Genomic DNA, 13,426 nt, shown 5'->3' on the forward strand with positions numbered 1-13,426 from the left:
GGAATATTTGCTTTTATAACTTTCATATACCCCAAGAGACCGAATCTCAAAAGTCATTGGTTACTATAAGAAACTATGATCTTATATGATAAACAGGTTTTTGTCTTCTCTTCTATTCCATTAATTTAGATCGATTAAAAAGAAAAATGATTATGGAAATGCCCAAACTTACATTGTAATGCCTAAATTTGCCTGAACTTGCCCGAATAGCCTTTGTTCTTTTATGCTGACCATGCACAATACCACTAAGCATGTTTGAGCTTGTCTGCCCAAACATGCGCAGTCATGTCTATACATGCCTGGACATGTTTAAACTTGACCTGTATTGTTAAAGACTTGCCCAGACATGCGCAGTCATGTCTATACATGCCTGGACATATTTAAACTTGTTCTGCATTGTTTGAGACTTGCCCAGACACGTACAGTCATGCATGAGCATGTTTGAACTCGTCCTGTACTGTTCGTTACATTGTCTTTTTGTCAATGTACCAAGAACAGTCAACATTGTGTTCCTAATTGAGATGTCAACGATAGGAACGTTTGTTCCTGTTGTTGTCTAATAGGAACACTTTTGAAAAAAGGAACTCTTCAACAAGGGAACAGGTGTTCCCTTGCATGCAAAATGGAACAATCAATGTTCAAAGGAACACAAATGAGGACCACTCGTTCCGATAATACATTGAATAGGAACAATTTTCAGCTTAAAGGAACCTTGCTGTTCCTGTGTTCAACTAATGAGAACATTTTGTTCCGATTAACAACTATTTATGTTCCGATTTGCACTCAACAAATAATACTTGGTCCTCTAGACACCTTATGTATTCAGTTCTGAATAAGCAAAGGGAACGTAAACAAAACTACGAGGAACAAATAGTCGGAATTTGACGATCTCAAGTGACTTTGAACGAAAATTAAAGCAACTATCGATAAAATGATACCTTTCTAACTATCACTAACTTGGTGTCAATCGAATAACGAGTCGTACAATGTCCTATAAGGTTCAAGACATGATATCATTGATTTTGGGAAATGTTGATGATGACGATGATGATAGTGATGATGGTGATGATGATTATCATTATCTTACTCTATAGTTCTGGTGACGTAATGGTCGTCGACATCGACCAGATAGAAGGATTGAACGTTTTCAAATCCCCTGACAGCCAAACCATTCAAGCTACCGGGAATGGAATGCAAGGACGAGTATTCATTCGTCTTGAAGACTCACGAGGAGAAGAGGACCACAGGCTTAGATGTGTGAACTGGTACTACCAGCAAGGAGATGCTCGCGCATTTACACAGTCATTAGAACCATGTCCATGCAGTGAATGGCAAGCATGGAGAGATAGAAGATTCAGATTTACCACGTGGAGTTGGCCTCGCATTTGTTACTACTCCCGCTTTCCTTCCTCATGGGGGTGGGGACAGGAGTGTTGTTACAAGTTTGAGAGAAGACAGCACTGGTGGGGGTGGTGGTGGTGGATTAGCTTTTTGGCAAATGGCTTTCCAGATGGAGGCAACGCGCACAGGTAAGTAGACCCACCAGCAATTCTTGAATTTCATTGTTCTTCGAACAAAGGGAGACAGGGATAAGCAAGGGAGGAAGAAAGGGAGAACGTCTTTAATCCACACAGGATCAAACATTGAGCAGAGATGAACAGGCTTTTAAATATTCTGTTGTTTCAACCTCTCACCTCTTTTATTTAAAGCCATTTCTCCCTAACCCTGATCCTCTTTTCTCCACTCAACATTGTAACGTGTTTGTTTCCATTTCAGGTTTCATAAGTATAGGTACCCCACTGAATACCAGAATGATGATAAACAGGCATATGACGACTGCTGTATCAATAGCAACATGTGTTGGATGTACCAAGAAGCACGGCCATCAGACACGTGTTCACGTTACATCCCACCGAGATGGAGTGAGTAAAGTATTGCAATGGTGTCACTCTGTAACAGTGTTTGCTCTTTTACTCCGACGAAGGACTAACGTCCGAAACGTGGTGTCAAGATAGTTGAAACCTTTTTTAAAACACGGTGTCTGAGTTTCATTCTTATTCAATTAACGGTATCGTGACATGCGCAATCGGTTATCAAATTGTCAAGAGCAATTGGTTTCTTTATAATAGGATCTTATTTCCCGATCCTTCGCCTCCTTTCTGTACATAGGCATCCCAGTGTGCAACATGCGCACCAGGTAATCCGATCGTCAAGAGGAATACTCCAGTTTTGAGTTCTCTGTTGCTCAGGGTTAGCCTCGACTTTGTACAGAATATTCCTGTGTTCCAGTGAAGGTCCGTGGAATTTTAAAGTGGTGTATTGTAGAAGTTGTGCATCCTTTACTTTACCGTTAGTATTTGTGAATACTAAGACACTGATACGAGGCTAAGCCTGAGCAAATGAGTCTGTAATCAAGGAACACAGCGGTAATCTGAAACTCGAAAAAGGTCAATAGGTTTGTTGCTTTAGATCTAAATCCCAGTTCCTTCGCCTCTATGCTTTACACAGGAATCCCGCCACAAAAATGAATAGTACTAATCCCAACTAACTACTGTGATTCCTTTCCAAGGTTGGTTTTGGGGCGACCCTCACTTCGTCACACTGGACAGCAAGAACTATACATTCAACGGTCTTGGAGAGTACGTCATGCTGGATGCAAAAGATGGTTACTTTCAGCTACAAGCCCGAACGAGACTTGCTAAAGGAAATGGCACTGCTACCGTGTTTAGTGGAGCTGTAGCCAAAGAGAACAATTCTGTTCCAGTACAAGTTACCTTGCCGTATGATAATGGTAAAAACCTGTGAAAATCTAGCTCTTGCTTTTAAATTATCATTCTCATTTTAGTTCTTCTCAATCTCTTTTTTTTCAATTAACGATGTATGTAATGCATTCCTTTATTGTCAGAAACGATGGAAGTTCTCGTAGATGGAAAGACTTTTGATTTCAAAAGCCTGACCAACGAATCTATTGATCTCGATAACGGTTCTGTTACGGTCTCCAAGCCTGAGAAACAATGCTTGGAGATGAGCTTCCCTTCAGGAATGTCGGTAACAATATGCGAAAAACAGAACATACTTTCCATCGTCACTGCTGCTCCAGAGTCGTTCAAGAACAAGACAAAAGGTCTTCTTGGAACTTGGAATGGAAATCCAGAGGATGATTTTACTTTACCTGATGGAACAGTACTCCCACATAATATGACGGGCAGAAATATTCATCATAAATATGGAATGGCTTGTAAGTATGGTTGATATGGGTGGCATGGCGTAACAGATAAATGTAAAGATACGATTCTAGATAATTTCCAGTTTGTGCACCAAGATTATGGAATGCGCTTCCACTGACTGAATATTAACAGCACTGCTCTTTCATAGCTCTTTCAACGGATGGCATCACAATTGTGAATCATAGGAGTGAAATGCGGACAGGCCAAGCCAAACGCATATGTTGACATGTTGCAACAATGTTTCGTAGTCTTGTTGTTTCCAATTCATGGAAGAACTATGGTTTTTCGACTGATAATCTTCTTCTTCATGTAATTGGAGCCTTTATTTGCAATGTTTTCAGCATTTCGATCCCACAAGGCTTTGCGATATCTATTTAAGCAACGGTGAAAAATGCTATTTGGCTATTTTTAAACGTGATCTTAAGAAGTATCTTTTTAATTTAGCTAATCATTAACATATATCGTTATTCAGTTATTCCCGTTAAAATCTTCGTCTTTTATTGCTGTTGGATCGATTGCTTATAACTTTAAAATCACACCTCCAGTCACAAATCAAACCTAACTAATTCAAACTTGTTAGAACTGTGCTCTGGGGACATACATGGACTGTATGGCGGCTGCCAGAGGAGCCCTCACATGCTTTCAGTTCGACCCCGTTTAGCCGCGTCACTGGTGTACTTGCGGTGATGATTAGCGATGACGAGTTTCTTTTTTAATGAACTACATTGAAATAAACACAGATAACAGATGCGCATAAAAGCAGAGAACGAAAGATTCTAAGTTATACTTTGCTAACAATCTTTTTACCCATTTTCAGGGCAAGTTACCAACGAAACCTCGCTATTTACGTACAAAGAAGGTGAAAGCTCCGACACGTTCCTCAATAAAACGTTCCGTCCAATGTTCGTAGAAGAATTAAAGTTTTACAATGATTCGCTGAGAATAGAGGCAGAAACGAAATGTCAAGGTGACGCAAGTTGTTTGTTTGATGCGGCATCGACTGGAGACGTAGAGATAGGACTGAGTACCAAGCAGCTGGGATCACAACTCGTCAATGACTCCAAGAAAATGAGTAAGTTCAGTAATTATTACGAAAGCTTTCTGCAATACAAAGTAAAGTAAAAAAATGAAAGCAACTTTACTTGGGAGGATGACACTTGAGAGTCGCAAGCGATGAACTAATTGCGTCTCCATGAGTAACGTCTCTAAGTGAGCCGGGACCGCCATTTTACGTGGTCATCCGAGCTGGTCTAAGTACTTGTAGGTATCCTTAAAGCAAAAGCAGCACCTTTTACTTATATATTTTAAGGCTCTGAGTGTTGGAAGTTGGTTCGGTCAGAGCTTGAACCCATGACCTCCCGCACGAGATGCCGTTGCCCAACCAACTGAGCTAACCGGGTGTCTGCACATTTAAATGGTTTGTTTTTACCACTTTCAACGCAGGCAACGACCCGCCTAAGATCAGCAACAGTTCCTCAGTAATAGAACTTACAGTCAATACAACAGCTACTGTGATTGTGGAGGTGACTGATGCGAACGATGATTCGATTACGTTGAATGTCACTGGTTTACCTGCTGACGGACAAGTGAGACACTCAAACACATCTTATTGGAACATCACTTGGTTCGTTACCACAAAAAAGGTAAAAAAGACCTTTTTACCAAACGTTTCCAAATATATACTTCGTATTGTGCTGCATTGTTTGACTTTGCAAAATTATATTCATGACGGCCGCCATTTTGTTCGTGAGATCATGTCACTTAGCTTCACAAGACGCTGTGTTTTGTACTCGTCGAAATATAATAGATACAACAAAATACGAAAGAACAATATGCTAACAAGATGTTATTATTTTATCAGCTTGACCTTCAGTTTATCGCATCAGATGGTGAATCTGTATCCGCTTTAATACCAAAAATTTACCTCTGCGCATGTCACCACGGAGGACACTGTGAAAAGCCAAGCAAGATCACTGGCGCAGACTCGGGGGAAGAGAAGTTTATCGAGAATGCTTGCAACTGCGTGGATGGATACACGGGGAAGTATTGTGAGACTGATATCGATGCGTGTGAAGCAAATCTAAACCCTTGTTATCCTGGAGTAGATTGCATTGACTTGCCTCCTCCAGCTAACGTGACTGATGGCTACGAATGCGCTCCTTGCCCCGATGGATACACAGGAAATGGAGCCTCTTGTAAAGGTACGCCGGTGTGTGCACAGTTGATTGAGTTGCGGTACGATGAAGAATCTGTTCCCTGTCCAATGGGGTACCTACCCAAGGGATAAGCACCTTGTGCCGGTACGGGAATATAGGTGATTTGAGGGAATAGTCCTTTTTACTGATACGGCGGCCATCTTGAATTATGGGATGCTGAGGGGGCAAACACGTAAAAGAATTATAAAGCATATAATAGCGGGGTTACGTTTTAAAATAATTATATAAGTTAATAAGTTTTGGACTTTCGCATATTGTTCCAACTACCAGCAAATTAAATTGCTTTTTAGATGTGTTTCTCATTGAAAAGTGTAAAGTTAAGTCATCCTGACAGCTGTGCAGTCTATAATTTTCCCAATATTTGCTACTGACCTCGACATCCCATAATGTCTTGATTAAAGCAATAGAATTCAAGATGGCCGCCGTATGGGTAAAAAGGTCTATCGTTCGTATCCCATCAGTCGGGTAACTAGGGATGGAGAACTTGGAATTGGTACGGGAATACATGCGATGAAGAATGTGTGGCCTGTCCAACCTGGTACTCAGAGGATGAACCACTTTGTAGTAGAACGAGAACATGTAGATGGGAAAACTTTAATCTTGTTGCAGTTGGTACACAGGTGCAGAACTCCCTATTGCCTCTTGAACGAAAACCGGTTTCACAGATACAAAAATTTATATGAGGATCGATCATTGGACTATACAATTCAGTATTATAGGAACCTAAAACCACTTGCTGAATGAACCAAAATGGAGATAAGATATTAATTGCTTCTTCCCTTTAGACATTGATGAGTGTGGAGATGATAATGAAGACTGTGACCAGCTTTGTCTCAACAAACCAGGGTCTTACGAATGTTCTTGCAAAAGCGGATATCAGCTCCAGGCAGACAAGAAAACCTGTCAAGGTAAGTTCCCTCCACGTAAATAATTCTTATCTAGATTTATCACACATAGGCGGATCTAGTATTTCGAGCAGGGGGGGGGGGGGGGAGGTGGGAGGGGGGGGAGGGGAGGTGGGAGGGTGGGGAGAGGTGGGAGGGGGAGGGGAAAGGGCTCAAAAATTAATAAGGTGCACCTTCAATTTTACAATCTTTACAGTGTAATTGAACCAACTAATTCCGAGCTAAAAGGAGGGTGCATGGGCACCCTGTAACCCCCTTTAATTCCACCACTGTAAACACATCAACTCAAATAGTTCAATGCATAGCTAATCAAGGTTTTATTATGCTATACTTGTAGACATAGACGAGTGTGTTCCGGCAAGCGACTGCATGCACAAATGTACAAACGCTCCAGGAAGTTACAATTGTTCTTGCAACGACAACTTCAAAGTTGACCCAGGAAACCCAAAGCTTTGTGTTCGTGAGTAGTAAACCCGAGTTATCTCGTTCTTCTTTTCTCTTTATCTCTTTATTAATTTTTTACCTTTTTGTCACTTGAATGTCTTATGGGAATTCATAAAAAAGGGTTAGTCCTTTGCAAGAAGAATATGTGACAAAAACGAAGAATATTGGCGCTAGGATCGTTTTCTTGCTGAATATAAGGGGGCAGACAATTTCCTTCTCCTCATTGGCGTCTCCTTGGGATGGTCGTGTTGGTTTCCCTGCTATGCCTTGTACCAAGCAGCTGTTTCTTTATCCACAGCTACGAATCCCTGCCAAAAGGATGAGCATCAGTGCACACAAGTTTGTTACAAATTATCGGATAATCAACAGAAATGTTCGTGCTACAAAGGATATGAACTGAAGGATGACGAGATAACATGTCAAGGTAATACCATAGTACCAACAACACCTCATGCATTTGCCAGGAAAATACCTGGTCATAATCAATGACCAGAAAACTGACATGTCAAGGTAATATCACAGTACCAACAAAACCCCGTGCACTGATTTGCCAGGAAAATACCTGGTCATAATCAATGACCAGAAAACTTGTAATAGATTTCCTGACGTGATAAATTGTCAGTGAGAGAAATGACGTCATATATTCCCATAACGTCACATACTGTAGTCTAGACACTCATTGGTGTTTAAAGTTAGTCCAGATATTTCCCCATAAATGAGCAGGAGTGGACGTACTTGATTGTATTTTGCATATGATTGCAGACGTGGACGAGTGTGCCACTAAGAACCGCTGTAACCAAAGGTGCCACAACACGGAAGGCGGCTACTATTGTTCATGTCTTCAAGGATTTAGACTCTCTTCTGACAACAAAACTTGCATTGGTAAGACCTTTATTTCGTCTGTTTTATGACCATATGACGACGATGGTACCTGGATGCATATTAATTTTTATTATATGGCAAGGTAATTTCACGCGCTATGATTGGTCAATTTGCGGTCCATAACTTACGGTACGGACCGAAAGATGAAATGATTCACTGAGTGTACGTGCTTATGATCTTTTAAAACATTCAAATCTTTATCAAAAAAATATATTTCTGGATGAAAATCGTCGGAAAACCTTCAATAAATAATTAGAGATAACTGAAAGTCACTGGCATTTAATGTAAAACTTATCAAACAAGCGACAACTCTTTCATACAAGCGAAACCCTTTCGATCAAGGCTCTACACGGCACTAGTTGAGCGATTTTGTACGACTAGAAAAAACTAGAAAGACTAACTATGCTAAAGCTAAAACTATGTCAAACTACGAACTAAAGGGTGGTGAACAGCGGCTAATTCAGTAAATGAAATAAAGATAGGTTTACGAGTAGAATTAACGTAAATTTGTTATTTCAGTGAGCTAACAACGTCCAGTTTGAACTTATCTGAATCAATCGGGTGAAGAAGCCAGTAGTTTCTTTCGTAAACGTTTTAAGCAGTTTTCTAGGCTCATCCGCTCTTGAAGTATGTCCATATTTCAGTAATATTTCACCCCCACTTGAATTTGGATGTATTTTTAGACAGGAGAGTTGGCAGTACCTTTTTTAATTGAGTCGAAAGTGTGCCTTCTTCATGACTTCAGCCATTGTACATATGGCGGCCTGCTTCAAACAGTTAAAACGTTGAAAATTGACGAAAACTATCCATGTTCAGCCAGCCGTAATTTTCCAAAGCTTCTCATTCATTTCTGGAGACAGTTTTTGAGTTTTTTTATCAATAAAAGGCAGGAAAACAAGCGGAAGGCTGTAGTATTTTTCATCTTGGTTGTGAATATCTTGAAGTTTGAAGTACGACAGTTTTCTTCTAAATCTCATGTTGAGTTCCCGAGGTCTTCTTTTGATGCCTTTTTTGCTTTGCATTTATATGTTTTGCAAAATAAAGCCTCACTTTTGTTAACTAGTATTTCAGAAAACTTTAAACTTTAGCTAAATTCTTTCAAAGTAAACTAAAACTTCGCCTTTTGAGTGACTCAAACACTACATGACTTTTGGCACGTACAGGAAGCCCTTCCAATGCAGTTCTCGTTTGACATGCGCTGTCAACTTTACTTTTTGTTGCTTCGCCTCTTTTTGATCTCAATGCCTTGCCATATAATAAATATCTTATTAACCTCGTTTGCTCGGTCCGTACCGTAAGTTATGGATCCTCGTTTTTCCCCACTTTTTTATGGCCCGCGCGCTACGCGCTTGGGCCATAAGGCAGTGGAAAAAACTCGGTCCATAACTTACGGTACGGACCTCGCACTCGGTTAATAAGAGCTATATAGTGCGCAAATATCGATTTTTAAAAAAAAGTTTCAGATGCGCATTACAACAAGTCTAAAGATGAATTGAAAGTAAAAGCATAAATAATCAATTTATATTAAATAAAGAGAATATGGAATATACATATTCTAAAATAATGAAGCTAGTTAACTTAAAAATGTTCAATGTACAATTATAATAACTGATAAAATTTTAGGGTTGTAATATCATTTGTGTAAGAAAAGACTTAGGGCCTCATAAAAAAAACCAATTCTGTAAAGATTTTTCTTGTAGTTTTCTTTATAGTAGGAAAATTCTGCTTATGGCAAGTGGAAAGCATATTTTGGATTAAAACTGTGGTCTTAATTTAGCTTTTGCATTGAGCAACCGGAACAGGAAATACGTCACGACTTGAATTTTGTACGCTAACATGGTCACTTGTGTTTAGATATCAATGAATGCATGGAGTGGACGTTCAACTGCTCAGACCCTTCACTGAAATGTGTGAACACAGATGGGTCGTACAAATGCGAGTGCGAAGGAGGACTCTACTGGAATGTCACGCTCAACAAGTGTATAGGTAAGGAGAAGCTTCTTTATTTCCTTATCAAACTTTGAGACATATTTTGATGAATCAAGGTTTTGGTAATCCAGTGTTAATGTAAGTGTTGTTTGTTTAAGGTCTTAAGAAAGGACAAAAGCCTCCTCCACCTCCTCCGGCCCCAAAACCGAAGAAACCAGACCAGAATGAGACGATGAACGCTGTCAACATCACTGTTAAGAACTTCAATGCTTCCAAGGTGAGAAGTTGGTACAATAGCAAGGACACTTTCAATGCCAAGCTCGACTTTCGTTTTCACGCGATTGTTGCCTGACCTTTTTTATCACTTTTCAGTGGAATAAGCCAAAAGAAGAGAAATTCAAAAATGCCATAGCAAAAGCTATCACAACATATTGTAATGAAGAAGGAAACCTGTGCTCTAGTCCAGTAAAGCGAGCAAGGTACGTAGGAGTGTTAACCATGAAAATATAAACCCATGATTGGCATTAATGCTTCCTTTTCTGCACGAAAACAATCTCATATTTATTATAATCTTTCAGGCGTTCCACAGAGTTCATCACTTGGACCCAAGACAATATTCATCTGATGCCTGGTTTTCCAATTCAAATCAATTCAGAGAAATACCCAGCTTCCTCTCTAGTTGCTCGCATTGCTTTTTACATCAATTTTCCCCGAGCAGTCATGCTACAGACCGGCATTACTGTGAACAGTGAAATTGTGCTCAAGATCTTGAACGCCTCTCGAAATGACATCGAGAAGGCTCTTAACGCATCCATTATTGACTTTTCAATATATAAAGAAAAGCCGAGAGAAGAGGTAAACACGAAAAAGGAGAAAGACATGTTGCCTATAATCATCGCAGCTGCTGTTGGGGGAACTGTCTTCATTCTGTTGATAATCTTTGTCGCAGTAATGTAAGTAGCTACCGAACAATTTTCCTTACTAAACTTTTCTGTTTTTTTTTTTTTAGTTCAGGCTATCATACTCGGTTACATTCATATTATAAACCCGCCTCAAAGTAATGCATCACATCTCAGCTCCAACATATGCATAATAAACTTGGGTATGACGTCATTTATGACCATGTCCTATTGAGATTTCATGATCATGGTTCACCCCTCCCCGTCCCGCTTTTTTCAGCATTATACTAATAGTATTCCTTTTATTCTAGTTGCTATAAGCGGAGTAAAAGAAAAGTGTTCCTCAAACCTCCAGAAGACATTCAAATGAGGGAAGCTAGCTCAAGCGCAGCAGTATTAAACGAAGCATTTAACGAACAACAGTATTTCAACCAGCGTCTCCGAGCCCAACCCGTCCACTTCTCGAGGGAGTGAAATAAGAACCAAAAACATGCAATTGATGGACGGTGTGGGTAAAAGTAGCAAAGTCAAATTAAGAATGTGTGCAAAAAACGAAAGATGAGAGTCAGTAGAAATAGGAGTACGTCCCGACCGTTTTTATAGCCATATAACAAACACATTGTCTTGTATCAGAGTATCTGTTCAGTAAGCTATCACCATAATGTGCGATGAACAAGAGTGAAAATATTGATGACCTAAGAAAAGATTATCGAGAAGTATGCTGCTGGTGATGCTCGCTGGAAGACATCAAATTCGGAATGAAAAATACTTCATAGGCATCCAAAAAAAAGGTGCAGTGTGTCAATAGTACATCAAATTAATGTATGTAACCATTTATATAATATTTTATACTGTCAGTCAAGACCTTCAAAAGTTTATCGACCACACAGATGTGGCTTTTGTGAAGCTATTAACCAAGGTTACGTCTTTTATAGCGTTAGATTTAACAAGGAATTTTTCATAAAGAAGAAGGGAGGGGTGGGTGGTTATTAAGCAACGTGTCGTCATTTATAGAAGATCAGAGGCGGATCGAGGGATCATTTTAAAAAAGGGAATATTAAAATATTTATCAAGATAAACTTTCACGTTTACAAAAAGCTCTCAAATATAATTTCAGTAAATTTGAGATGCCAATATTTCACTATTTTTATTTTCCCGCCTTTTCTGGGCTTCCTGTGGTATTGGCCGGGTGTCCTGTAACGTCACTTCCTTTCAAAAATCCTGTATCCGCCCCTGAAGATGTATTTATTCTAGTCTTTTAAAATTGTTTAGACAAAAAAGCGTTATGAAAGTTTTGTATTAAAGAGGTAAAATAGTCGTTAAGTTATGAAATAACAGTATGATAAATACTTTGTATTTTATAAGTAGTGTTTAAACACAGGTCAGTATGTTCTGTAATTTGTTTAGGTGTACGAGTGTTTGTATACATCAATTTCAAAAAAGATTGTCGGCGCAAAAAGGGATAGGCGATAAGCAATAAAAATATGGTAATTTAAGAACCAAGAATAGCTGGAATGACTAGTGTTTCTTCTTCCTATATATTTAGAGTTTTTTGAAGTCGACATAGTTTCGACTACTCGTGTTAAGATGCATGCCCATACTTGCTTTCGGTTAGAATGACCAATCACCTAACTCCTTTGACGCCGAAAATCTTTCTTGAAATACTTGGAGTTTGTGAAATCGTCAAGATATTACACGTCCTATGATTGGCTTATAACCACTGCCTTAATTTTTGCAAGAAATAAAAAGTATATGTGATTTAGTAATTCCGGGGCTCGGTTGCACGAAGGGTCGTAAGCGCTTTCCCGCCTACGGGATAAATCCTTATCCAATATAGCGCTTTCTTCCACCCTTCTTACAACCGGGCCCAGTTTCATTCGATTCAGCACGATGACCTATAATCAAACTGAATAGTCTATAGGTAATTTTTATTGCATTTGTGTGGATTTTCATCATTGCCGTCTTTGTTTTCTTAGAAATATATAGAATAATACACAACTACTTGCAAGAACGTTGTCATACGAAAATAGAACAGTGATTTAGTGGGATAGGAATTATATTAAAAAACAAAAGAAGATCACTGAAGCTGAACTTTTTCTTTTGTCTTTTAATGTATTCCTTTCTCACTAAATTACTAATGTCCTAATATCGTATGACAACGTTCTTGCAAGTAGGTGTATATAGGGATATAGATTTTAACTTATAATTGATAGTTTTAAATTATTGTATTTTTGTAGCGCTCGAAAAATAGTTTCACAGAAATTTATGTTCTTCAAAGAAATAAATTTTATAGTTCGTTCAAAGTTTAAATATAGCATTACCATGGTCAATGGCAAAAATGAAATAAAATTTCACTGTGTAAAAGACAAGTTATTTGTGTTTAAAGAAAAAGGAAGGAAGGAAGGGAGGAAGGAATGATGGAAGGAAGGAAGGGAGGCAGGCAGGCAGGAAGGAAGGAAGGGAGGAAGGAAGGGAGGAGGGAAGCGGGAAGGAAGGAGGAAGGAAGCGGGAAGGAAGGAAGAAGAGAGGAAATAATTCTTTTTTAAACAAAACAAAACTTTTACTTTATTTGCTTCAATTTTCACTTCCCTTTTCTTTTGTGCCATTTTCGAAGACATTCTATGCCAATCTCTATTTCATTCAAAACTCGGAGCACCAGCAGCACCAACATGGCTGAAAAACGAGTCAGCGGTTGGTTGAAGTCGCGGGCTCATCTTTCTCATAAACAATTCAAATACCAATGTTACTGCAAGATTGACCAACTGAACTACAAGGGTCAACAAGAAGCGCCCTCTAAAACTCTCTTCAATAAATAATGTCCAATTTTTGGTTTCTGAAATATTTATATATCTATAGTATTTGTGCTGAAATGCTATTCTCTGGAAGTAACATCGTACATGTTCCCATGGGTATGAATCCTTTAC

General features: G+C 39.1%; 1 protein-coding gene across 1 annotated transcript in view; it reads left to right on the plus strand.

The window, feature by feature from the left end:
- The window catches only part of LOC116294362 (uncharacterized), a 70,050-nt gene extending 57,179 nt beyond the window's left edge, over positions 1–12,871 (plus strand). Inside the window, exons 16-31 of the mRNA XM_089023970.1 lie at positions 1,095–1,529; positions 1,777–1,922; positions 2,570–2,791; positions 2,906–3,238; positions 4,045–4,299; positions 4,671–4,870; positions 5,089–5,428; positions 6,229–6,351; positions 6,686–6,808; positions 7,091–7,216; positions 7,555–7,674; positions 9,529–9,660; positions 9,762–9,880; positions 9,976–10,082; positions 10,182–10,556; positions 10,814–12,871. Of these exons, the coding sequence (XP_088880096.1) occupies positions 1,095–1,529; positions 1,777–1,922; positions 2,570–2,791; positions 2,906–3,238; positions 4,045–4,299; positions 4,671–4,870; positions 5,089–5,428; positions 6,229–6,351; positions 6,686–6,808; positions 7,091–7,216; positions 7,555–7,674; positions 9,529–9,660; positions 9,762–9,880; positions 9,976–10,082; positions 10,182–10,556; positions 10,814–10,976 (3,319 nt within the window). The 3' untranslated portion in view covers positions 10,977–12,871. The remainder of the gene's footprint in view (positions 1–1,094; positions 1,530–1,776; positions 1,923–2,569; positions 2,792–2,905; positions 3,239–4,044; positions 4,300–4,670; positions 4,871–5,088; positions 5,429–6,228; positions 6,352–6,685; positions 6,809–7,090; positions 7,217–7,554; positions 7,675–9,528; positions 9,661–9,761; positions 9,881–9,975; positions 10,083–10,181; positions 10,557–10,813) is intronic.
- The last annotated feature ends 555 nt before the right edge of the window (positions 12,872–13,426 follow it).

This window comes from Actinia tenebrosa, unplaced genomic scaffold, assembly GCF_029948245.1.
Source record: "Actinia tenebrosa isolate PJP-AT-01 unplaced genomic scaffold, QUT_ActTen_1.0 PGA_scaffold8__29_contigs__length_14323225, whole genome shotgun sequence".
In the NCBI taxonomy this organism is placed as follows: Eukaryota; Metazoa; Cnidaria; class Anthozoa; order Actiniaria; family Actiniidae; genus Actinia; species Actinia tenebrosa.